At 36.1% G+C, this 26072-nt stretch overlaps 1 protein-coding gene across 1 annotated transcript in view; it reads right to left on the reverse strand.

The window, feature by feature from the left end:
• Nucleotides 1-469: 469 nt before the first annotated feature.
• The window catches only part of CNTN5 (contactin 5), a 1123225-nt gene continuing 1097622 nt past the window's right edge, over nucleotides 470-26072 (reverse strand). Inside the window, exons 22-25 of the mRNA XM_024574613.3 lie at nucleotides 13663-13849; nucleotides 13120-13232; nucleotides 7223-7391; nucleotides 470-3075 (exon numbers count right to left, since the gene is read on the reverse strand). Of these exons, the coding sequence (XP_024430381.3) occupies nucleotides 2972-3075; nucleotides 7223-7391; nucleotides 13120-13232; nucleotides 13663-13849 (573 nt within the window). The 3' untranslated portion in view covers nucleotides 470-2971. The remainder of the gene's footprint in view (nucleotides 3076-7222; nucleotides 7392-13119; nucleotides 13233-13662; nucleotides 13850-26072) is intronic.

Consider the following 26072-nt stretch of genomic DNA (forward strand, 5'->3'; position numbering starts at 1 on the left):
TCGTATAACAGAGATGTCTGCACAGTGCTAAGGGAGGACACAAGCGTGAATGACGATTTGGGAAAATGCTACCTGGGATAGATTCGGATATACTGTTCCAAACAGAAGCCGAAGTACACATTTAACAAACTCTTTTTAAAAATCATTTAATAAAGTGTCCTTCCTGAGAAAAAATAAATCATGAGCCTAACTATGAACATACCCCACTTGTACTCTTATTTGCTTAGTTTATTCTTTGATATAGCTTCCAACTGTCAAGTTGAAACTACCATGGACACCCGTGGACGATGAAATTTTCAGTGTGAAAATGTCCATAATCGTGAGCATATACTGTGTTGTGTGTGAAATAAATAAAGTCATCATGGAGTCGACAGGAGAGAAGATAAAAGTCAATAAAAAGAGAATTATTTATTAAAAAGATCTAATGTTACAAGAACAGTACACAGAATTATTATCTGACTGTGCCTTCCACATGGTATATACCCTTATATATATAGTACATATATACAGACTGTATACAATACATTTAAAGGTTTGACATGGGGTCCACAGTACCTTAATTTGGATATGCAAAAGTTTCACCTTCATGGAATTTTTAATTGTGAAGAGTGTTTTTGTCTTCATAGTTCAATCGACATTATACAAAAATACAGTCTCTTTAAGTGATTTAAGACTGTGTGATTATGATCCCATCCAAGAAAAAGCTCACTCAGTATTGCAGCTGAAAACTAATGTACCTTGATAAAGAATGATGTTTTGTTTTCTACAAAGTAACAAGTGTGCAATATATAAGTACATAAACATTTCAAACCTATTTTTAAAAGTAGGTTTATGATGCAAAATACATATTCTGTGTATGTAGAGTAGAAACATCCTGTATCTTTGATTCCTGTAAGAATACAACATCAGACATTCTATATTTATATATGCTGTCAGATATGTACCATCCATGAGCTAGTTGAAAATACTGGTTAATTTGAATTTGCCATGTTCTGACCTTACGTCTTTGGGGGCTTTGTTTTATGAGTTCCACTAAGTTGTGTATAAAACACCATGGAAAATGAAGAAAAGGGTTTGATTAATCAAATATGAAGTAAAAATTATTGCCCATTCTTTAGTATTCTTGCTGCATTTTTTCTGATGCACATTTTGCTCCTGCAAGCTGTGGTACACTTGAGAAAGGTCACAGTTTGTCTGCCTAATAGTTAGCATCCCTCTGTCTGCAAAGTCAGCCTCTCCCATTATGCAGGAGGTGCTCAAGGAAGGCCACTTGGTCACCATTGTTCACTGACTTCAATACTCACAATCTCCAGTTTACTATAACAATCTGTTAACTAACATAGTCTTCTAAATCACTTCTTGTTTAGTTAGGGGTGTCTTGGACATAATTCATCCAAAAGAGAAGGCGTAATCAGCATAAGTAGTTATGCTGTGGCTCTGAAACCAATCTTTTAAGATATTCAGAACAGAAACTCCAATCTCTCCTCTGATTCTACTGGAATTAACCTTTAGAGCCACCAGTGTGAGCTCAATATCCTTCCTTTTGCTTGCTGTTAAAGATGGAAGTTGAATTAACACTTTAGATTTTATAAGAGAAGTTGCTTTTTATTCTCCTATTAACATCACCTGTTAACATCCAGACAGTTATTCGGCCTACGACTTTGCGATTACTGTCCCTCAGTCATCTTCTTGGGTATGATGTGAACTCTGGCAAGTTCTCATGCTGGTTAGAGCTTCTGTGAGATATCACCAAGTGGAAACCTTTAACCTTTCTAACCACCATCTAGGATCAGTTAGGTCCAGGTTGACTCTTCAAAATAGCAAATGGAGCTCATCTTGTACTGAGGCCATGTTTCCATGGTTTAACTAAAAAACCAATTTATCCTAGGGATTTTTTTTTTTACTTTAATAGTTGGTAAGATTTTATAAGTGGTATGTGACACATGGAACTGTTTTAAAAAATGAAAATTTATTTGTTGTAGTTGAATTATTTTAATTTACAGAATTTATATGTGTAATTATTTGCACAACAATTTTTCATTGTCCTTTAAAGTATTTGCAGTTAGAAGAAAACCTGGGACCTAATTCGACCTGTATTTTGACAGTAGGTGGGGAAGTGGGAAGCTGTGTCTGTACTCATTTCATGTACAAATCAGCACCCTTCGCAGCAAGTCAGTGTCTGCAGTTTTAATAATCATATTTTTGTGACTTTAAACTATCTTTTATTATTAAAAATAAACATTTACTATATTTGCAACTAGATAACATAGTACTTGATGGAAAAACAACATCATTTAGATTCATTTGGACTCACTTCCTATTTATCTTGCACTAAGGTAAATGGCTTATTCCCTACCCTAATAACTCGCTCTAAGGATGCATATAGAATAGCATATTGACAAATTTTGCTATTTCACTATGCAATCATACAATATTTTCTGAGAATACTTTTATGTACTTATCCTATAATGGACCACACAACTGAAGTATTTTTCATATCTCGTGCCGTTTTGTCAATTGAAATATCGGTCAAAGGGAAAATGAAAAAGAGTAGATTTGGAGTCTCAACCAAACATTTTATTCTCCGTTTTGCTTTTGTGTTTGAAACAGATTTGCTAGGAACCACTTACTTAACAAATGGATGGCACACACTTAGGGTCATTAGTTATAAAATCAAACTCCAACATATAAAAAAGTAAAGAATACATTTGACAGAAATTACACCTGCTTAAAAATAATCATTACAAACAGACTGCATATTTTTATTGGACCAAGAACTGTCCTCTCCATTGACAAAAACCAAAGAGAAACCTGCCGAATGAGCAACATTCCCCCCAACCTCCTATAAGTGCACCACGTGTCGTCCCAAGTTATTAAAGCTCATCTCAGTGTCCTGGATCTCCGCTTACACTACACTATTCACTGCTATTATCAAGGTAAAGCAAAGAAAAGCACATTAAGTCTGCAGTTTTCACCAAGAGGTTGAAGGAATCATCAAAGCCAAGAGCAACGTTGCTGATGATGAAGACGTGGAGAGACTGTGGAGGGTTGACTGAGCACTAGTGATTTTTCCACCTGGGAAAAAAGAGAAGCAGTAAGTGGAGCAAATCATTTTGGTTTTCCTTGAGCTAGGAAAGAGTTATTTCTAGGTATGTAGGGTTAATGAGTGCAACACTGGTCCTGTTTCTGATGAGAGTATTTCTAGTACTTATGAACCAAGACATTGTCTGGGGTTCCCCAAACTTTTATGGAGTACTGTCTTAAGAAGGCAATGTCATGTCCAGCAAACACATTTGACCAGGCGACTCTGTAGGTTTCACCAATGACGCACTGATGGAAAACATCCCACAGGGCACGTGTGTATAATAAAGGGATTTGTATAGTGCATAGTTGAGAGCATGGAGCAAAAGTGACTTATAAAGGTTTGTGACAATAAGAATTTATAATTTAATTACTTCAGCCAATTTCTCAGATTAGTAATAACATCATATCAATTAATTTATTTAAAGGTCCTTGATGGGGTTGAAGTTTTAGTTGAATAGGCTTAAATTCTGGATTCTCATACCAAAGTTGGCAAAGGAGAGCTATCTTTCATCACTCTAACTTAAAGAAGTCCTTCCTTCTTGAGACCGAAACACTGTATGCAGTTAATGTATAAGGTGTTTGTTTGATTAAGCAGACTCATCTGGATTGATTAGTATGAAGTAGTTTCAATAGCTCTACATAATCACAAACTAAGTACTCCCCTTAGATCTAACTTTAGGAATGGCTTTTCAAGCCAGGAGTCTTCTGAGGTGTCTTCCTCCTGATTTATATTAATGAATGCTTAGTCCATGCCACGCAGTGTGCTGAGCGAGCCCTTTATACATATTATCTTTTTTGATCCTCACAACATTGCTGTGCAATAAGTTCTATTATTTATCCCCCTGTTGCAGATGAGGGAATTGGGCTTAGAAAGATTATAAAACTAGTTTAAAGTCACTGAGCTAGGGATTAGTGGAATCAGACACCCTTTTATATTGTCTCTCTTAAAACAGTGATTGGCCTTGTTTAAAACCTTAATGATAGATTAGTAATAAAAACTCCCCCTCAATTTTGGAATTGTTCTTCTGTCAAGGTATACTCTCTCACCAGAATAAGTGTTAAAGAATGCTGGATGTGATTTTAATTACAGAAATAGAGTCAAATTTATTTTCTAGATGTTTACTTAAGAGCTGAAGAATCATTTGTTTGGTAAGCCACACACATATAAAGGCAAGAAATCTTTGGTTTGAACATTTTTACAAGGAAGGCACTACTAAAACCTATGAATCAACATATTGGAGAATGTTACATATATTATGACTTGTGCAGATGGCATGATGGCGAAGCCTTGCCACAGTGGCACATGCGTACTTAAAAAATAAAAACTGTGCAAACATCCTTTCTATTTATTTGGGAGTGGCTGTGTCCTTGTTAAATCAACTACATGGCATTTTGTAAAACCATCTTACTTGCAGAATGCTAAATGGAATCTATATCTCAAATTCCACATAAAATCCACACAACAAAAACACTATTTTGGATTGATAACACAAAACAGAACAAAACACAACACAAAGCCACAATGACACTGAACTAAGTTCTAGTCCCAGCTGTAAAACTAACCAGATATTTCACTTGAGCAAGTAATTCAATTTCCTAGGCTCTTAGTTTTTGAAAATTAAGGATGAAACCAATCGCTGCTCATGTTTTATGGTCTAAGATACATAACAATATGAGTTTTCATTTTATGGAAACCCAGGAAATGGTTGCACTGAACAAAGTATTTTAACTAAAACATAAAAATGTACCCTTTTGGTCTTTCATGAAATAGAAGTTTTGAGTTAATTAAAATATAAATGGGAGAATCAAGGTCCTTATAAGAACTTCCAAATTGGGGTTGATCTAATTCAGATGATACTTTAGAATTTGATTGTGTATGGGAGGAACTTTGGGGGGTTAGAGAATAATAAACTACTAACTCATGAGATTGATATAAGGATAAAATAATGTATGAAAAATACCTAGGGTAATACCAAGAATATAAGTATAGGGCTCAGTAAAGGCTCTTTGTATTGTTGTTATTAGAAATTTGAGGTTATGAAGCAAAGAGAGTTGTCATCTATTTCACTTTTCAAAATAATCTTTAGTCTTTGAAAGTGCTCTTCAAGATAAAACACTCACATTTAAGCAGATCAATTGGGAACTAATCAATGTCCCTACATTACTACCTTTCTTGCTCTTGAAACTAAGCTTTTATAAATGAATTATAAAGTACATTAACTTTTCGTGTGGCCACAATATATTTAAATTCTTACATCTTTTTATCTGAATTTCTGAAAAGTCAGACTTCCTGAATCTTATGTTTTTTTACTTTTGATATTTCCTTTTGAAACAATTTTTAGATGTACCAAAGAGTTATAAGAATAGAACAAATAATTCATTCTGATTCTTTAAATGTTTATGTTTTATTACTCTTGCTTTATTACTGTCTCTATAAATACATACTTTTTTTCCTGAACCAGTTGAGAGTAAATTGCAGATATAATGCACCTTTACCCTTATACTTTTATGCACAGTTTTTAAAAATATTTTCTTATATAGTACAGTATGATTTTTAAAAATAGGAAATTAATGTTGCCATAATATTATTTAATCTACAGACATTATTCAAGTCTTATCAATTGTCTCCATAATATCCTTTATCTCATCTGCATTTTTATGCAAGAATTTGCTTATCAAGGATTATTTCAATAACTTTTCTTCAAAGTTTCAGTGTATCTTCTTATTTTCTTTCCTACATTTATTTCCTATCTCACTTTGTGACATCAAAGAAATTTACATGTAATACTCCTGGTCTGAAACCAAATAAAGAAATATTTTGAATGTAATAGAGACACATGCAGACACCTATAGGATATTGTTTGATCCTTCTCTTTAGGTTGACAAGTACGCTTGGGAATGATTGCTCAACAAACAATGCTTATAATCACTTATTAAGGAAATGTTTATTAAACATTTTTTACAGGGCTTTAATGAAAATTGATTAAAACTTTCTTAGGTAGACATTTACATATTTAATTAAATCTGTTGCTTCTTATTTTGACTACCTCCAAGAAATGGTTACATTAATCCAAATTTGTGCTATCTTCCCTTCCCTTAACCAGTTTTCCCTCGCTGGTGGAATAATGATAGTAGTGGTGAAGACATGTGGCCTTGGAGACAAGCATTCCTGGGTTTGAATCCTGATTCTTCCACTTAGTCATAGTGTGATCTTAGGCAAGATATTTAAATTTTATCTGTAAAATAGGAATATGTAATGCCTTCTACCTCATCTGATTGTTACTAAGATTAAATAAGATAATGTATGTAATGTCATTATCACCATACTGACATTTAATAAGGGCTAAGAGAAAGCTAGAAATTATTAATATTGCTAACAACTATAATTTTTGAATAATTTCCATGAATCTAATGTCCAGCATGGTGATTTTAGTTAACAATATAGTTAACAGACATTTTAGTTAACAATGTCTGGAAGTTGCTAACAGAGTAGATTTTAAATACTCTCACTACAAAAAAGAAATGGCAGTTATATGATTTGATGAAGGTGTTAACTAAAGTTATGGTGGTAATTATTTTGCAAAATGTAAATGTATCAAATCAACACAGCGTACACTTTAAACTTACACAATGTTATTTATCAAAACTGGATTTAAAAGCCAGAAACAACAAAAACTATGCTCACTAAAACTTATAATTTATTCTGAAGTCAATAAACATGATCAGATTTTAATTTTAAAATTGAACTTTCCAGTTCCTGCCTCTCCGTCATCTACCAACGAAGTCAGTCAAGACGACAGAGAAACAGGCATGTCGAACTAGAGAAATACCGGTTTAAAAGCAATACTTCAAAACCCAAATGGCAAAGTACTGCTTAGGACCAGGAAAGGCAAGGGAGTTTCACTACTAAGAACATTAAGTGAAAATGTAATCTCTTTTCTGGCTTTATAGAAATTCTGCAGTTTGGGGCAGACTACCATGGTTTGTGTTAATCAGAGGATGATACAGAAATTAAAGCGTAAGAGAGACCCTTCAAAGTCTCTGAACCATGCAATCTATCATATTAATTTTGATGAGGTTTATATCATATTGACATTTTTGGTGGTCATCAAATTAAGCTTCCTATGTCACAACTTACCTGAATACGACGGCACTCTGATTTGGGAACTAGCCGTTCCATCCCCTCCTTCACTATACGCTCGAACTTCAATAATGTAGACTCCAGCGTCAGGGAGTGGTACTACTGCTTGAGGTTTCTGTGTTTCGATGATTTGATTGTTGCTGTGGCCCTCTTGCCTATAAAAAACCTAGAAATAATAACAAGGGTTTGAATATTTGATATTTAATTGAGAATTTCTAATGTTAATTGACTGTTTACTGTATGTCACACTCTGAGCTAAGTTCAGGATCTTATGGCTTAGACAGATACACAAGCAAATGTAATGTATGTGTTACATGCTGCAACTAGAAATATGTAGAAGGTGCTATGAAAGTACAGAAGAAAGAGTTTAATTCAGTCTGGGCACTTTTCAGAGGAGGTGATACCTGAGCTGACGTAGGAAGAGGTAAGAGAAGATTAAAATACACATCTAAGCAATCAGAAACCCTATCATTGGGGTATGGAATGGAGAAAGATTTATGGAAAGACACATGAAAAATGAGGCTAGAGAAGCGTGTAGCAAGGGGGCAGGAACTGGGAGTCTTTTATTCCTGGTTGTTGAAATAAACAGTATTTGGGGGAGTAGTCAAAGCTATAATCTATAAATTATTTGAAACGATAAATAGTATACTCAACAATGTCAAAAATGGGTAAGAAATTAAATTTTTTATTATTTTTACTTTTATATTTGCTTGCTTTTCAGTGAACTGGCATTTGCATACGTTGGGTAGCAAAGTTAAGTCTTTTTGAATATTTATCCATGGTACTAGAATTGAATATGCATTCATGTCAGAGTTTCAGAGCAACGTATTAGGGTACAGAATTATCCTGTTTACATATCAAAATATTAAGGTCACAGAGGTTATGTGATTTATACAAGCGCATGTGGCTAGTTAGGATAGAAATTATATTAGTTTAGTATTCTGATGATGAGCTCAGAGCTATTTCACTGTATTGAATCGTTTCTACTCATTTACCTCCAATAAACATTTTTTTTGTCTAATAATCAAGTAACAGTTAAGCTGTATTGAGATGTAGTTTTATTCCGTTTCATTGTCTGTGTGCTTTTTCATACGTGGTGGTCCAAGGACAGGATGGCCTTGCAATGGAAAGAGCAATGGCTTTGCATCATGTGGATCTGGATTCAAAACAACTCTGCGAAATAAAAACAACTTCCTCCACATTCCTGTTTGGGCAAATGTGGGCAAGTTACTAACATTTCTAAACCTCGAGTGCCTCTACTGTAGAGATAATAACACTTACTTCATGGTTTGTTAGGAGAATAGAATGAGAGAATGCATGTAAAATACCTCACACAGGACCTACTGTACGGTAAATGCAGTAAGAGGAAGCTACTTCTGCTTCATCATTGATACTTGTCAATCACCAGCATTTCACATTTCCGTCATAAACTATGAACTGGCTTTGGAAACTAGACAAGAAATTTATAATACTTTTTTTCTTATAAAATGTGTTTTTAGCTTGAACTAACTTACATACAAGAAAAATACTTTTATAAAAGTATTATTTTTATATATTGAACTATAACTGTATTTGATCTTTCCTTCTCCATTCTGGTAATACATGCCCCCTCCATTTCACTTCCTTTATCACTCATGGATTTAAATTTACTTCAGAGAAGTAATTTCTGTATAAAAGTATAACATGTACCATAATTTTAGCTACTGAAGTTCTTATAGGGAAGAAAGCCATAGCTTGTATGTAGTTGCAAAGTGCTAAGAGCATTACGGAATATTTGCTGGGCATCTTATGTGGACCAGGCACAGTGCTGTATACTGGAGACTCATCAGAGAACGAGACCGTGTGGCTGCTGCCCTTGTGGCACTTACGGTCTCATGCACAGTGGAGATGGGTAACAATGCGATGAACTGTAACAAGTGCTGCAGCAGGAAACTCATTTGATGGCAAAGCGATGTGCAAAGTGGGTACTTAATCAAGATTTGGGGAATCAGAAACACTTTGTGAAAGATGTCTATAGCAGGTTCTCTTTGCTTAAAAAATGACGTATCAGAATTTATGCTTCTCATTTTGACTCTTGCAGTGTAATGAATTAGAATTCTGATCATCCACATGAGGTAATTAGAAAGAAAATATATGGCAACGTGGAAGTATGTAAATTGGTGAGGATTGACAGGGGAGTGACTATTTTAGCAGACATTGTTATTATGGTTCAATAAATTACAATTCTTATGACAAAGAAAAATGCAGCTGGTAATGCAAATCTAATTTTGCTGTGAAATCCAGAGTTGAAGAAAAATTTGTGGATCAGTGGAGATTTAGGAAGAAAAGGTGAAAAAAGAAAAAATATCAGTTAGTGGTAGCAAAAGGAGCATGAGAGTCTATGTGATTTTTATTAACACACCCAGGGAGATGTAGTGCTAAGCGTTGGTAAGTATGTATACTGAATGAAAAGATACATTAAATTCATGGTTAGTCTTGGGTGCTTCAGAGAGTCTCAGCTCATTTTAAAATCCTGATTCAGAAAAGAAGAAGAAGAATGGGAAACAGAAGCAGGTTAAGGGGTCATCAAGACATGCCAGAAACAGCTATTGACAGTAAGGAGGTCAGGGAGCACTTTGAAGATCGCTCTGTTTATAGATTGGCAGTGGTGATTATAGCTATCTTTAAGCATAAAGGACATGGCCCAATGTATTGTCAAGACTATTCTCAAATTTTATCTAAAAAACTAAAAGCAGTGTATTATCCAAAGAGATTTTCCTAAGTAAAACATTAATACAGAAGTTCTAGTCTCAAAGGCATAATTTGGAAACAGCTAATCTATATGTCAGATGGAAACAGAATAATGGGGTGAGTGTGCTTCAGAATATAACAAAATAAATGTTTGCTGGTTCTCTCACAAGTGCTCCTAAAAAGGATGGATCCTATTAAAGGCCTATTCACCAACTGAGCATTTGGGGAATAGTCAATAGAGACAATTACTCTTCATTATAGAGGGTGAGGATTCTGAAACCCTCTTGGCAATGGGTGTGTATAAGAAGTCAGGCAAATGAATGGAATCTGGCAAAAGGATGTTGGAACCACAAGTACCAGTGAGAAGCCATTGGCTCCAGAGCAGCTGAAAGCACTTTTAAGAACAGGATCTTGCTTATCCATTCATGTATTGAAGGAGGCCTAGGCTGCATCTGTGTCTTGGCTATTGTAAATTTTCCTACAATGAACATAGGGGTGCATATATCTCTTCAAATTAAGTGTTTTCATTTTCTTCAGACAAATCCTCAGAAGTGGAATTGCTAGGCCATGGGAGATCTATTTTTAGTTTTTTGATAAATCTCCATATTGTTTTCCACAGTGGCTGCATCAAATCTTGTCATTTGCAACAACATGGACAAACCTAGAGGGTATTATATTAAGTGAGATAAGTCAGACAAAGACAAATACCGTATATTTTTACTTACATGTGGAACCTAAAAAAAAAGAAAACAATCCAACAAACAAAGCAAAACGAGACTCACAGAAACAGAGATCAAACTGCTGGTTGCCAGAGGGGGGGTGGAGAATGCGTGAAGGAAGCGAAGGTGAGTACAGCCAATGATATTGTGATAAGTTTGCACGTAGCAGGTGGTTCCCAGACTTGGTGTGGCAATCACATTGTAAGGTATGTAAATGTGAAATCACTGTACTGCATACCTGAATCTGATATAATACTATTGTATACCAACTATACTTAACAAAGAGAACAGGATCCTGAATAAGTCCTGGAGAAATAATGTACAGCATAATGACTATAGTTAAAAAATAAAAAAGAACAATGCTAATCAGCTTAACAAAAACCCACAACCTTCGGACCAACTGGAAAAAAATAAAAAAGAACAAAACTTTCTTGTGGGCAATTCTCAGATGTTTACCTGTATTACGTGTCTTTCAGTTTACAATCCCTCCTTCAAATTTCCGTAAAGTCTGATATACATATATTTGACATACTATGTATGCAAATATATGCATATGTATATATGTATATGTATGCTACTTCTTTCTTAGTTATTTTATTATGAAAAACTTCAAGCATAGTTACATAGAAAGAGGATAGTGTCAGTCTTTATATGTGAGGCTTTTTAATTTATGGGAATCACAGGAAAGAGGCTGAGTAAATATAAGATAAAGGGAAGCTCTGAGATTCAGGAAGTCAATGAGACTAGAATGGCCATAGACTTTAAGGTCCCTGAGAAGCTGGAGAAAAACATACATGGGCTTCAGAATTCCACAGGGCATGGAATACAGTACAAATCCAAATGTACGTGTATCTCAAGAGTCTGGAAAGCCCTGTCTGATATCGAAGTTGAATAACCAAAGAAAAACATCTGTTTATATTGATGGATACCTCTAGCTGGGTCAAAAATTAATTTATTTATTGCTCCATTCTAGAAGCACTTGGGGATACAAAGGTGGTAAGACAGGGTCCTTGCCTTCACTCATACATAGCCTGATTGGAGAGACAGTCACAAACAAAGAGGAAGAGCAATGACAGAGATGACGTGTCAGCTGTGAACAAAGAGCAGGGTCGTTTCACCTGGGACACCTATGTTAAACCTCATGTATTCTGCAGGTCACATGGAGTTTCTCTTCTCACATGAGAGGTGCCTAACGCCAATGGGTCTTCCAGGTAACATGTGCTTTCATCCAGCTCCTCTTGTGTTCTAGTTGCCACTCCAGTTTGGGAGATTGCTTGCTGTACATCTGATGATATTAGATTTGTTTTTTGGATGGTCTATCATTCTTATTGGGAATCCTGCTATCCCTAATCATTGAAGGGCATATTTGCCTTTGGGACAAATTGTGAGGACAGGGGGAGTGGTATGGAAAAAAAGGGACTAAGGAAACAGTTCAGAAAATGGCTCACCTGCCCTCCTGCAAAAGGTCAAATTCAATATCCCTGAGGATTATGATAGATTTGAGTGCGCGTGTTTGAATGGGAGGGTGGCTGCGATCCATACCGATTATAGTCTGAGAGAAATGCTGCGGTTTGTGTCTAAAATAATCTTACTGGATATTATTGTACTTACCTTAAAAATATATTCCACTTTTAACTTCTTGTTTTTAAGCTTTAGGATTTTCTCACTTTATATATAAAATGTTACCATCTCTGGTAGTTGAAAAGTCAGCTAACTGATGCTTTTCAGTCTAAATATTATCATTGAAATATGTTTAAATTCTGCTACAAATAATATTCAACTAATGATTCTGTCTGGACTTTAAGGCAATAAATAGAATCTGATGTATGGACTAGAATGTGAAATTCAGCCAATTCGACACATAGCTCACATATATTTTAAAATCAGAGACAAAGCTTTTTTCAGAAACAAACTAAACATTTTCATATTTCCAGATCTCTTGTTGACACAAAGCAGGATGACCCTATGTGAAATGTTATGTCTATTTTGGAGCTTTCTGCCTCTCTCCATGAACTCTTTTCCATGCACTGTGCTGGCCTTAGCATTTTTTTCTTCTCTGTTTCTTTGCTAATAGAAAACCTTTCTATCAAATGAAGTCATCCATCCAGTCTTTGCCCTCTGCCGGCACAGCGTGTCTGCAGGGAGAGAATGCCAGGACACCCTGCCTATGCTCTGCTGGTGCTGACGCTGTGCTTTAGGGGGCCCTCTACTCGAGTTGTTGCTGCTTTTCCTACCCATTCCTTTCCTACGCCTTCTGCAGATGAAACTGATTCTGACCGCTGTGGCTTCCTCACTGCAGAAATGCCCTTTCTAGGGATACAGATAGAAAACGATGGAGACAAAACTGGTAGGTTAATGAGTCCTTTTATGCCTTATTAATTGTACATCTTCACAATAACAGTTTTCAAGACAAGTGTCTACCCAAGAGAGTGAAGAAACACTGACCTTGTAGCCAATGACTTCAGATTCGTTGGCTAATGGTGTGACAGGTTCCCAGCCCAGAGAAAGCTGAGAGCCTTGCTGCTCCCACCTGAGGTTGCTAGGTGCTTGACTAGGGGCTGCAAAATAAAAAGGGAAAGAACTGACAAGGAGTCTTAAATGCATTTTCTCACTTAAATCCTTGCATTTTAGTCTTGTGTGTTTAATAGTTGGCTGACACCACAGGCTTCCTTCCAGCTAAGGAGGGTTTTGCTCCGGGAGTGTCATTTTAATAGTTCCTCTCCTGAGCTTTTAAACCTGGATCCTTTTATCTCCCTTTCATGTCAAAATCGCTTAGCCTTGTTTCACAGGAAGATAACCTTTATCTCCTGTGAATGCAGAATTTTCTAAGCTAGTTTCAGAATTCAGATCTAAGCAACGAAGCACGACTATGAATCAAAACTCCCCTTCAACTCTGCTTACTATGTACATCACATGGCTTTCAGAAATGTTAACAGATGAAAGATGTTTCCCTTTGGTCTGAAACAAACAAAAGCCCAGGTCACTTACGGGATTTCTTGGTGGTTGCACTCACTTCACTGCTAGGTGGCCCATATCCAGCTCCATTATAGGCCCTCACTGTGAAGTGATATAATGTATTTCCTTCTAATCCTGTCAGGATGACAGATGACTCATTTCCCCTGGTTTTGACGGTTTCTGCTGCATCTTCTTGTTCCATGTCTTTTCGATAACTAACCTGCCAACAAATTATCACATGACAGATTAATTTTAAAATTTCCCCTGTGCTTGTGATTATTTGAACTTTTAAAAAATGTTTCTCACACCCATCTGTGGGAAATGATTCCCGTATCATTCAATTAAGAGGAACTAAGTAGGAACTAAGGAGGTCAAAATCAGTCTTAGTCACCGCCCAATTCGCATCTCTGCTGAGCAATACTGAGCAAAGCAACAAAAGGTGCTACTCGTAGTTTGGTAGCAGGGAGAACATGAAGGACGAATCGTTCAAAGAAATTGAAGAGGTGCTCTTTTCTCATAGGCCATCAGAACCATTTACCATTCAAAGTCATGGAACTTTGAATGAATTATTTGAGAGAGAAGGATGAAGAATTTCCTCTTGGTCCTGGCCTAAAGGTGAATCATACAAACTGTATGGGTTTAACAGAGAAGAGGTGACAGAACCCTCATGCTAGTGGTCTAAATGCAGAAAAATCACCTCGTTACATGATGGGGGCATGGCACAAAGGGGGAGCTGTTATCACAGCACAATTCGTGAACTGAGGTGATCTCTACTGGTTATAAACTCATGGGGCTGGTCTCATACCAAACTTGATTCCTTTGAGAGATTCAGTAATTGCTTCCATGTACCTAAAGCTTAACTTTTTCAGTCACTGAATCTTAACTATGTATAAGTGCACAGAGGAACAGTTTTTACTGTTGGTAAGATAATGGAAAAACAGGTCTCTTTTTCCCAATTAATTGCTGTGGTGAAAAAAAGTGTATCACTGCACCCATTTCATCCTCCTTCAAGTGCTTGGTCTACTGTACAAGTGAGGAAGCCAAAATCACATTTTTTATGTTCCCTTTCAGGTATGGTTGCTATAATGTGGGTAGTGAGGAGTTTATTTGAAACTTGAGCTCTTCTGAAACATGCCTAGGACTGCTGTATCCTGCTGTGGCCATAGGAAGTCAGTATAAGATCTTATCTCTCAGAAAAAATAATATTGCATCACCATGCTCTAGTAAAGGCTTCTACTTGCCTAGATGCCGACTGAAGGCGCAGGGAGTGAGAAGTGGGTAGAGAAGGAAGGGAGCCACAAATTGTAAGTGCAGCTTTATGAAGTGAAGACCATAATAGCCATATTTTCTTCCTTGTACTGCTTTATATATAAGCATTAAATAACTCAGGCCCCTTCCTTTCTTCTGATGTTTATATATAAAGAGCAGTGGGTAGGTAACTTTCTAATGTAGTTCATTAAAGAAGGAATAAACTTTTACCCCGAGATGGACAGACTGACTGGCAGAAGTTTCTTTGGGTCTCACTCTCAGGGAGATGGTGAGTACATTTTCATTTGTATGAGATATTTGCACTATGTCAGTTTGAAACATCACCATTGCTAATTGTTGCTTTTGGAGAGTTGTTGAATTGGGAAAAGCATGTGTATGGATATTGGTGCATTAGTGTTCAGCATCCATTTTATGTTCATTCTAGTGTATCTTCTTGTACTAAAGAAGATAGAGAAACAAAAACTGTATTTCCAAGAGTCCCTTGCGGTTAGGGATCTCATTATGCTTCAGGGTCAGCCAGGCAGATGCACACGCCTGAGATTTGAATGTAGAAGTGGGATGGAGGTTAAATACCCATGCCTTCTGCTTTTCTGCAGGCAAGCATGGTAATGGAGTCATTATTTTTCCTTCTTTCCCCCTGCTGTGGCAGCCTTAATGAATGACTTGCTATCTAACCATTAGCTTTATAGGAGTCAAGAAGCAGGGCACAGGACATCTATTTTGTTGGTGCAAATCACAGCAAGCATGGTGAGATTCTGGAACTGAGGAAAAGAGCAGAGGCCTCCAGACTATAGCAGCTCCCTGGATGTAGAGCCATCCTAATCATAGTGGCTTCTGAACCATGGCAGTGCAGTGTGTGCTTCCGGGGTTGGCGGCTTCCTGCTCTTAGAGGACATCAGCATCTTTCTTTCCTTATGGCTGGACCCTATAGTTTCACTTTATTTAGTCATTCTTGAAAGATCACCCTTAAGTCATTTAATTTAACTCAATAATTTTCTTAACCATTAACACCTATAATAAAATCTTCTTAAAGTAATTGAAGCAGTTTAGCTTTTTGTAACAGAACCCTGATACATCCACACAGATCTCTAATTTATATATATATATTTTGAAAGGTTGCTATGATAATCAAATTCCTACTTCACACCCCTGTCTCTACACAGAGCTAACTGCCATACAGCTGAATGACTAAACTTCAGAAATGTGTTTGATTAACCTGGACTCTTCTAACACTGCCTTTTATATGATATTGGCCCCATTGCTCCCAACTCTGAGAACTAACTTCTCTTGCTTGGTCTCTGAGCATATTTTTAACTGAAGAAATCTAAGTTATTTAAAAAATATAAAATAGACTGAGATGCCATTGGATGAATGAACACCTATGTTCCCTTTTGAGTGATATTTCCCGTTCTCTGTTTCAATTTTCTTTTAGGAGTTAATTATTTTAAATTAATTAAATATATCTATTTGAAGGAGTTGAGTTTGATTAAGTTCAGTAAATCACAGGTTTTGATACAAATACAAGTTTCAATACAAATTCTTCACTTCTAAATACTGAATGTTTGATATTCTGATTAATCACCAAAAAAATTAAAAAGATAAAATATTTCCTAAGCAACTGATTGTGAGGGAAGAAAAACAATCTTAGCAGCACCAGCTAAAACCTAGAAGAAAATCTAAAAATATCCACACATCATATCTTTCTATCATGTAAACAAACAGGCATTTTGGGAAGCCTTCATCTGAAAGTAGGATTAGGATTGTTGGATTCTACACATTTTTTTGTTGCCTCTCTGTGAGCTGAAGGACTCCATTTGGAAGTAGAATTCTGTATTCAAGGTGGCAGAGCAGGTAGGAGTTACAGTCATTTCCTCCCAAGACTGTATAAAAATTACAGCTGAATTATAGAACAATCAATGTCGATAACCATCTGAAGACTAGCTAAACAGAAGTCGTATAACTAAGGACATACAGAAGTCACATTGACACAGGTAGAAGGGGCAGAGAAGTGAAAAGGGCTGGACTCACAAACATGTAAGGGGTTGAGAATCCAGAGGGATATCTCAGCTGCAGAGGTCTGCCCTGAGGAGCAAGGGGACTCAACCCCATGCCAGACTCCACACTACATGTGCTGGGAAGAGGGGCCCACATAACATCTGGCTGTGAAAATCAGCAGGGTGAGTCCACCAGGGTGAGTGAGGCAGGAGACTGCTAGAAACCCAGACACCCTCTTAAAGGGCCAGCACATAAAATCTCACTCACAGACAACTCATCTTGGATTCTAGTGGAGGGATGGCAGCTCATAAGGAACTGGAGTCATACAGGGAGAGGTTGAATTGTGTGGCTTTGGAAAGACAGCTAGAGGGACAGTTGCCATGTCCCTGTGTTGAGTTCCTCTCCCATGCCATCCATAAACACCATTGTTCTTGGTTTGAGCTCATCCCTCAATGTGGCATTAGCCTGGGGAATAGCATTAGCCCCACCCTGCCAACTCCCTGGGGGCCTGTCCTGCCAAGTTGGTGCACACAGCTGTGGTATATTCTAGAGGCAGCAAGCCTAAGCTCATGGTGCAGTTCTTGTAAGGCTCTCGAGGAAATTGTCCAACTCTGGAGGTGTCAGAGACACACAGGGAGAGGCTGAGTTGTGTGGCTTTGGGATTAGGGCATATTTTCCTTTGCATGCTTAATTGGCATCACCATTCTTATACAGAGTTCACCCTCCACACAACTAAATCTTAATATGTTTTAGCCTTATGAACTCTACTAACCCCATTCTGATGATTCCCTAAGACCTTGCCCTACCACAAGGTACATAGGCCCCAGGTGAGTGGTGGCTGTCCTTAGTGAACCCTGAGACTTTTGCTAACTGACTTCAGGCCCAGCACTGACAGTAAGTTGAATATGCATCAACCTGGTGAATACTCAACCCTACATGGTGACTCACTAAGAACCTGTCTCACAAAACTAGCATGCCACCAGAGGCTCTTTCAGTGACTGAGCCTAACAAGAAGCTGGCAGGTAGAAACATATCTTAGGGTGCTTTGGACCTTTTGCTAAACTTCCTAGGCTCAGTACGAATGGAAGCTGGCCTTGTTATGCAGCCAGGACCTTTCCACGTGCTCCCAAGCAGAGCAGAGGCAGCCAATAACCATGGGCCACTCTGTAGCTCCTAGCAAGTAGCCCAGGGCAATCACAGGAAGCATCTGAAGTTGACCTGAATCAAAGTCCCTCCCAAGAGGCCCCAGAATGACACAATTGGTGGTGAACTTCAGACTACATCAGAGCACAACCCGATTAGCTCCACAAGTGGCCACCCAAAAAGGAGACCTGGAAGGCACCATACAATGCTAGGGCAAATTTTGCTCTGTGGGGTCAGCCTTTACACAGCAGCTCATACACTGTGGCTGGGATCAATCTGACAGTCAGACAGCCTGTGGGTCAACCCTACACATGGATAGGCCACCAGAAATCAAGACTCCACTACAACAAAAGGGCTAACAAAACGTACACAACAGACACTCCTGGAACACCTTGTTCAGGTGATCAGAAAAACTATACCAGTAAGCTCCACCAGATACCTACTAGGTAAGCCCACACTACCAAGACTGGGAGACTTAGGAGATCTACCTAATACACAGAAAAAAGTACAGAGAGGCATCCAATATGGGGAGACAAAGAAACATGCCTGAATGAAATAACAGGAAAAATCCAGAGTAAAAGAACTGAATGAAATGGGGGCAAGCACTCTACCAGATACACAGTTCAAAGCAATACTTATAAGGAATTTCAAGTAACTTAAGAAGAGAGTGGATGAACTTAGTGAGAACTTCAACAAAGAGATAGTAAATATAAAAGTGACATGAAAATGAAGAATATAATATCTGAGATAAATAATACACTAGAAGAAATTGACAGCAGATTAGATAAAGCAGAAGATAACATCAGCAATTTAGAAGACATGGTAGCTGAAAACACCCAAGCAGAGCAGCAAAAGGAAAAAAGAATTAAAAAAAGTGAGGATAATTTAAAGAACCTCTGGGACAACATGATATCTAACAACATATGCAGTATAGGGATACCAGACTGAGGAGAGAGAGCAAGGGATTGAGAACCTATTTGAAGAAATAGTCACTGGAATTTCCTAACCTGGTGAAGAAAAGAGACACACAAATCCAGGAAGTGCAGAGAGTCCCAAACAAGATGAACCCAAAAAGGCCCACACCAAGACATATCATAATTAAAGTGACTAAAGTAAAAGACAAAGACAGAATCTTAAAAGCAGTAAGAGAAAGAGAGTTAATTACTTACAAGAGAGATCCCACAAGCCTATCACATGATTTGTCAAGAGAAACATTTCAGGCCAGAAAGAATTGGCATGAAATACCCAATGATGAAAAGCAAGGACCTGAAATCAAGACTACTCCACTCTGTAAAGCTATCAATTAAAATTAAGGAGAAATAAAGAACTTTCAGACAAGTATAGCTAAAGGAGTTCATCACTTCCACACCAGTATTACAAGAAATATTAAAAGGACATATTTTAATAAAAGAAAGACAAAAACATAAATATGAAAAATAAAATAATAACAAATATATACCTATTAATAATCACTGCAAATGTAAATGAATTAAATGCTCCAATCAAAAATCATAAGGTAGCTGAATGGATAAGAAAACGAGACCCTTATATATGCTTTCTACGAGAGACTCATTTCAGATTGAAAGACACACACAGAGACTGAAAGTAAAGGGATGGAAAAGATACTTCATACAAATGGAAACAGAAAAAATAGCTTGAGTAGTAATACTTATATTAGACAAATAGACTATAAAACAATTATGGCTTTAATAAGAGACAAAGAAGGACACTATATAATGATAAAGGGGAAAATCCAAAAGGAGTATAACCCATGGAAACATTTATGCCCCTAAATATATAAAGCAAATCATGATGGACATAATGGAAGAGATATTTGGTAACATAGTCATAAAAGGAAACTTTAACACTCCATTTCCATCACTGGATCGATCTTTCAGACAGAAAATCAACAAGGAAATGGTAGCCTTAAATTACATATTTATTAATTGAAAGATTTAATTGATATTTTCTGAGCTTTTCACCCCTAAAGCATCACAATATACATTCTGTTCAAGTACATATGAAATATTTTCCAGAAGAGACCACATGTCAGGCCACTCAACAAGTCTTGTTAAATTTAAGAAGATTGAAGCATATCAAGCATCTTCTGAAACCACAATAGTATGAAACTCAAAATCAATTACAAGAAAAAGGCCCCTGAAAAACACACAAATATATGGAGGCTAAATATCATACTGCTAAACAATGAGTGGGTTAACAATGAGATCAAAGAAGAAATAAAAAATATTGCCTTGAAACAAATGAAATGTGTCCCAACATCTATGGGATCCAAAGAGGGAAATTCATAGCAATGTAGGCCTATGTCAAGATAAAAAGAAAAAAATCTCAAATAAACAATCTAATCTTTTACCTAAATAAACTATAGGAAGAAAAACAAAGCCCAAAGTGAGTAAGAGGAAAGGAATACTAAAGATCAGAATGAAAATGGAATGAAAATGAATGAAATAGCATCTTTAAAAAAATCAATACAAAAGCTCAATGAAACCAAAGCTGATTCTTTGAAAATGTGAAGAAGATGAATAAACCTTTAGCCAGACTCATTTTGAAAAAGAGGGAGAACCAAAATAAATAAAATGAGAAATGAAAGGGAAATGGCAATTGACACCACAGAAATACAAAGAATTATAAGAAAATACTGTCAACAATTATGTGCCAACAATTGGACCATTTGGAAAAATGGATAAATTCCTAGAAACATACAATCTTCCCAGATTGAATCAAGGAAGAAAAAAAAAAACAGGAAATCTGATTACATCAATTACAACCAACAAAATCAAAGCAGTAATAATAATTAAAAAAATCTCCCCCCAAATGAAAGTCCTGGACAAACACAAAGCTTCACAGGTAAATTTTACCACAAATTCAAAGAAGTAACACCTATCTCAAAGTATTCCAATAATTTCAATAGGACAGAAGACTCCCAAACTTATTTAATGAGGCCAGCATTAACCTGATTCCAAAACCAGACAAAGACAAAATAAAAAAGAAAATTATAGGCTAATATTCTATGATGAACATAGATGCAAAAATTCTCAACAAAATATTGACGAGCCAAATTCAGCAATACATTAAAAAGATCATACACCATGAGCAAGTGGGATTTGTTTCTGACATGCAAGGTTGGTTAATGGCCACAGATTAACGTGATGGAATGCATAAACAAAATGAAGAATAAAAATCACATGATCATACCAATAGATGCATAAAAGCACTTTACAAAATTTAGGGCCCATTTATGATAAAAAAAAACAACAACAAAGTGAGAACGGAGGGAACGTACCTCCACATAATAAAGACTGTATATGACAAACATACAGATGACATCATAAGCAACAGGAAAAAACTGAAGGCATTTCCTTTAATATTGGGAACAAGACAGGGATGTCTACTTTCACCACTCTTATTCAACATAGTGCTGGAAGTCCCAGCCATAGCAATCAGACAGGAAAAATAAAAGGCATCCAAATTGGAAAGAGAAAAATAAAACTGTCATTATTTGCAGATGATATGGTACTGCATACAGAGAATCTGAAGATTTTACCAAAGACCTACTAGAACTGATAAATGAATTTAGTAAAGCTGCAGGATAAAAAATAAATATTCAGAAACCAGTTGCATTTTAATGCATAGATAATGAATTATCAGAAGGAGAAACTAAGATAATCCCATTTACAATGGCATCTAAAAACTAAAATACCGAGTAGTGATTTTAACCAAGGAGATAAAAGACCTGTACTCAGAAAATTATAAGACATTGAAGAAAAACACTCAAAGAAAACACAAATAAATGAAAGCATACACTGTTTTCATGAATAGGAAGAATTGACATAATTAAAATATCCATACTATCCAACAACATCTATAGATTCAACACAATTTCTATCAAAATCCCAATGGCATTTTTCACAAAACTACAGCAAATAACCCCCCAAAATTTATATGGAACCACAAAAGGCCCCCAATGGTCGGTCCAATCTTGAGAAAGAACAAAGTTAGAGGTGTCACACTACCTGATATCAAAGTATACTTCAAGGCTATATAAGACTCCAAGCAATGTGGTCCTGGCATAAAAATTGACATGTAGTTCAATGAAACAGAGTAGGGACTGGAACTAATCCCGTTTCTATATGGTCAATTCACATATTACAAAGGCATTAAGAATATAAAATAGGGTAAATAGAGTCTACTTAATAGATGCTGTTGGGAAAACTGGATAGATACAAGAGATACATACAAAAACAAAACTAGACTACCCTCTTATGCCATATACAAGAATAAATTCAAAATAGATTAAAAAATATTAAATATAAGATTTGAAACCCTAAAACTTGTATAAGCAAACATAGGCAGTACATTTTGACATTTTACATTTCTTTTACATTTCTCTTGGCAATATTTTTTTCTGATATTTTTCCTTGTATAAGGGAAAACAAAAAAATTAAACAAATGGGACATCAAACTAAAAATTTTTTCCACAGCAAAGAGACCATCAACAAAACGAAAAGACAACCTACTGAATAAGAGACCATATTCACCAATGATATACATGATAAGGGGTTGATATAAAAAATTTATAAAGAACTGAGACAACTCAACATCCAAAAGCAAATACTCCAATTAAAAAGTGGCAGAGGTCCTGAATAGGCACCTCTTCAAAGAGGACATACAGCTGGCCCACAGACATATGAAAAGATGCTCAATGATGCAAATCATCAGATAGATGCAAATTAAAACCACATGAGATATGACTTCACAATTGACCGAATGGCTATCGTTGATAAATCAACAAACAAGTGTCGGCAAGGATGTTAAGAAGAGGGAAATTTCGAGCACTGTTGGTGGAAATGCAGATTAGTGCAGCCACTGTGGAAATAGTATGGAGGTTCCACACACAAAAATTTAAAAAGTGGAATTGCTTTATGACCCAGTGATTTCACTTCTGGGCATATATCCAAAGAAATCCAAAACATTTATTTAAAAGAATATATTCATTTCTTTGTTCTTTGCAGTGTTATTTACAGCAGCCAAGCTATGGAAGCAATCCAAGTGTTCATCAACAGAGGTACATATATACAAAGGAATATTACTTGGTCATAAAAAAGAATGAAATCATTCCGATTACAACAACATGGATAGACTTAGAGCGCATTGTGCTAAATAAAATAAATTATACAGAAAAAATAACATACGATTTCATTTTTATATACAATCTAAAAACAAAATAAACCAATAAAATAAAAAAAGACATAGATACAGAGAACAGACTGATGGTTGTTAGAGTGGGGGGTGTTGGGGAAGAAGGTGAGAAAGGTGAAGGTATGGAGAAGTACAAATTAGAGGTTACAAAATAGTCATGGGGATGTAAAGTACAGTAGAGGGAATGGAGTCAATAATATTGTAATAACTATGTGTGGTGCCGAGTGGGTACTAGAAGTATCAGGGGATCATTTTGTAAAGTATATGATTGTCTAACCACTGTCCTGTGCACCTGAAACTAATACACCGTAATATTTAATGTAAACTGTAATTGAAAAAAAAATTAATAAAAAGTTGTTACTTGCACAATGAAATGATAATTACTTGCTATTTTTATTTTATTTTATTTTACTTTAATAGACGATTAAAATAGAAAAAAATACATATTTGGAATTTAACAATGTCTCTTCAGTGATTCTTAAATTGGTACTGAGGTTATATAGTATTCATAAGTCATGCATACCTTCTACAGTTGAAATTCTTCATTTAAATTTTTCCCCATTATTCAATTTCTATCCTACCCCATAAACTTGAACTCTATATGAGATTGCTTGAATTGAGCTTAAAAACATTAAAAAAAATACAATCATCTAAAACTAGAGGTGTAGACACTATCTTATCACCCTCACACAATTGTTTTTGTGTGTATCCCTTCTCATATTTTGATTACATATGTTTAATAGAATAGTGTGCCTGTAATTTTATTCTCTAACATTATAGTTATATTCAGTATATAAATATTTTCTCTTTTTAAAAACAATATTCTATTATATGCCTTGTGTGCTATGTATTATTTAACCATTGTTTTATTGTAAAACATTTGGGTAGCTTCCAACTTTTGCTCTTTTAATTAAAATGTTGACATAATTATTTTCATGTATACCATTTTCCACATATTGGATTACTTCCCCTATACAGAATCCCAGACAGGAAATTACGGAATCCACAACTATAAGTTTTTATACTTTTTGATACAAAAATGCCACAGTGGTTTTCAAATAGTTGGTATTGCTTGCAATCTTAATACCCTACAAAAGTGTATGAGACTGAGTTACCCTATACTATTTTAAACTCTAGGCAGATCATGGATTTAGAGCCAAAAAGTCTATATTTTAATCGTAGTTTTCACATCTGCAAGCTGTATATACCATAGAACAAGTTACTTAACCACTGAATCATTATATCCTTGTTTATAAAACAGGTAGAATACTACTTACCTAAGTTTTATAAATATTTTTAGACAACTCCCCTATTGTCCCTCAACTACTTGAACTATTCTATTTCTAGATGTTTTAATATTTCTGATTTTGTCGTTTAGTCTACTAGTTGCCTTTTTTTGCTACTCTTCATAGTATTTTTATTTCTGATTTTGTCCTGTAAAATTATTTTTATTTAAACTATAATGATATAATGATATGTAATATTATTAGTGGCAGGCAGGAAGTATGAATTCTGAGTCAGTCAACACACCTAAGAGTGTAGATTTGTACCTACATCTTCAGGATGGCTCTTCTTAGTCGTTATCCCATTTTTCCAAAGTTGATTCTCGATAACAATAATAATAATAACAACACAACAACAACAACAACTATGCAGATAGTATACTTAATTATCTGGTACGGTGATTCTAAGATATTCATGGCACACACAAGCCAGTTCCCTTACATGAAGTCACATGATCTAAAACCCATGACTGCTGCAATATGCAGCTGATGGTTTCAGGACGGGTTGTGAATTTTCCCCTACGTCTGTGTTCATTTAGGAGGGGAGTTCACAACTTCAGTCATGTGACTAAATGAAGACAGAGAAGTAGGGGAAATTCCAAATGTACAGAATTCTTTCTAATAATTTATCTTCTATCCACTTTTTGTTACCTGTTATATTTTAAAACTACAAATAGTAGCTTCTGTGTTCACTTATTTCTATATTTGCTCATTCCATATTGTATTCCTTGAATTTAAGAACACAGTTCTATTTTCTGCTGTAATTTATGTTGCAAAAAAGAAGTCTGACTTTTGTACCATTGAAAACTCTTAAAAATTATTAATGAAATTATTCATTCAAAATTATTTTGAATAGGTATTATTTGCTAAGCTGTGTGCCCGCAGGCAATTGGGGATTAATGCTGAGTCAAAGAAGACAGTACAGGCAGGACACGGTGGAGCTTTGGGGCAGTGACACAGTTCTGAGCAATATACTACAATGGTGGTTACATGTCATTACATATTTGTCAAAACTCCTAGAATGTGCAACACCAACACTGAGCCCTAATTTAAACTCTGGACTTTGGTCAATTTAGGTTCATTGACTGTAACAAATGTACCACTCTGGTGGTCTATGTAGGTAGTGGGGGAGAGCACATGGGGGATGGGGGTGTAGGGGAACTGTCTCTAGCTTTTGCTCACTTTTTCTGTGTACCTAAAACTGCTGTTAAAAAGTTTATTAATTGAAAAACATAATAGCCAAAATAGCCACTGAATGAATAACCGCACAAATGTGAAATTGAAGTTCCGACAAACTACCTATTGCAAGATATCTGTGATGTAGGATGGGACTCAGTGCAGAGAGGCTGGTCGTGGACAGCTTCACTGAGACAGAAACATTGAATTTTGACGGAGAGGGGAGTAGGAGCTAAGCGGGCAAAGAGGGAGGGAAGGCAGAGGAGTGGTGTGTGCAGTCTGAAGAGGAGAACAGGGTACACGTGGGCCTGAACAAGGTCCAGTTAGCCTGGTGTGGAGGTTGGGGGTGAGTGGGCCTCA

Source organism: Desmodus rotundus, chromosome 5, assembly GCF_022682495.2.
Source record: "Desmodus rotundus isolate HL8 chromosome 5, HLdesRot8A.1, whole genome shotgun sequence".
NCBI lineage: Eukaryota > Metazoa > Chordata > Mammalia > Chiroptera > Phyllostomidae > Desmodus > Desmodus rotundus.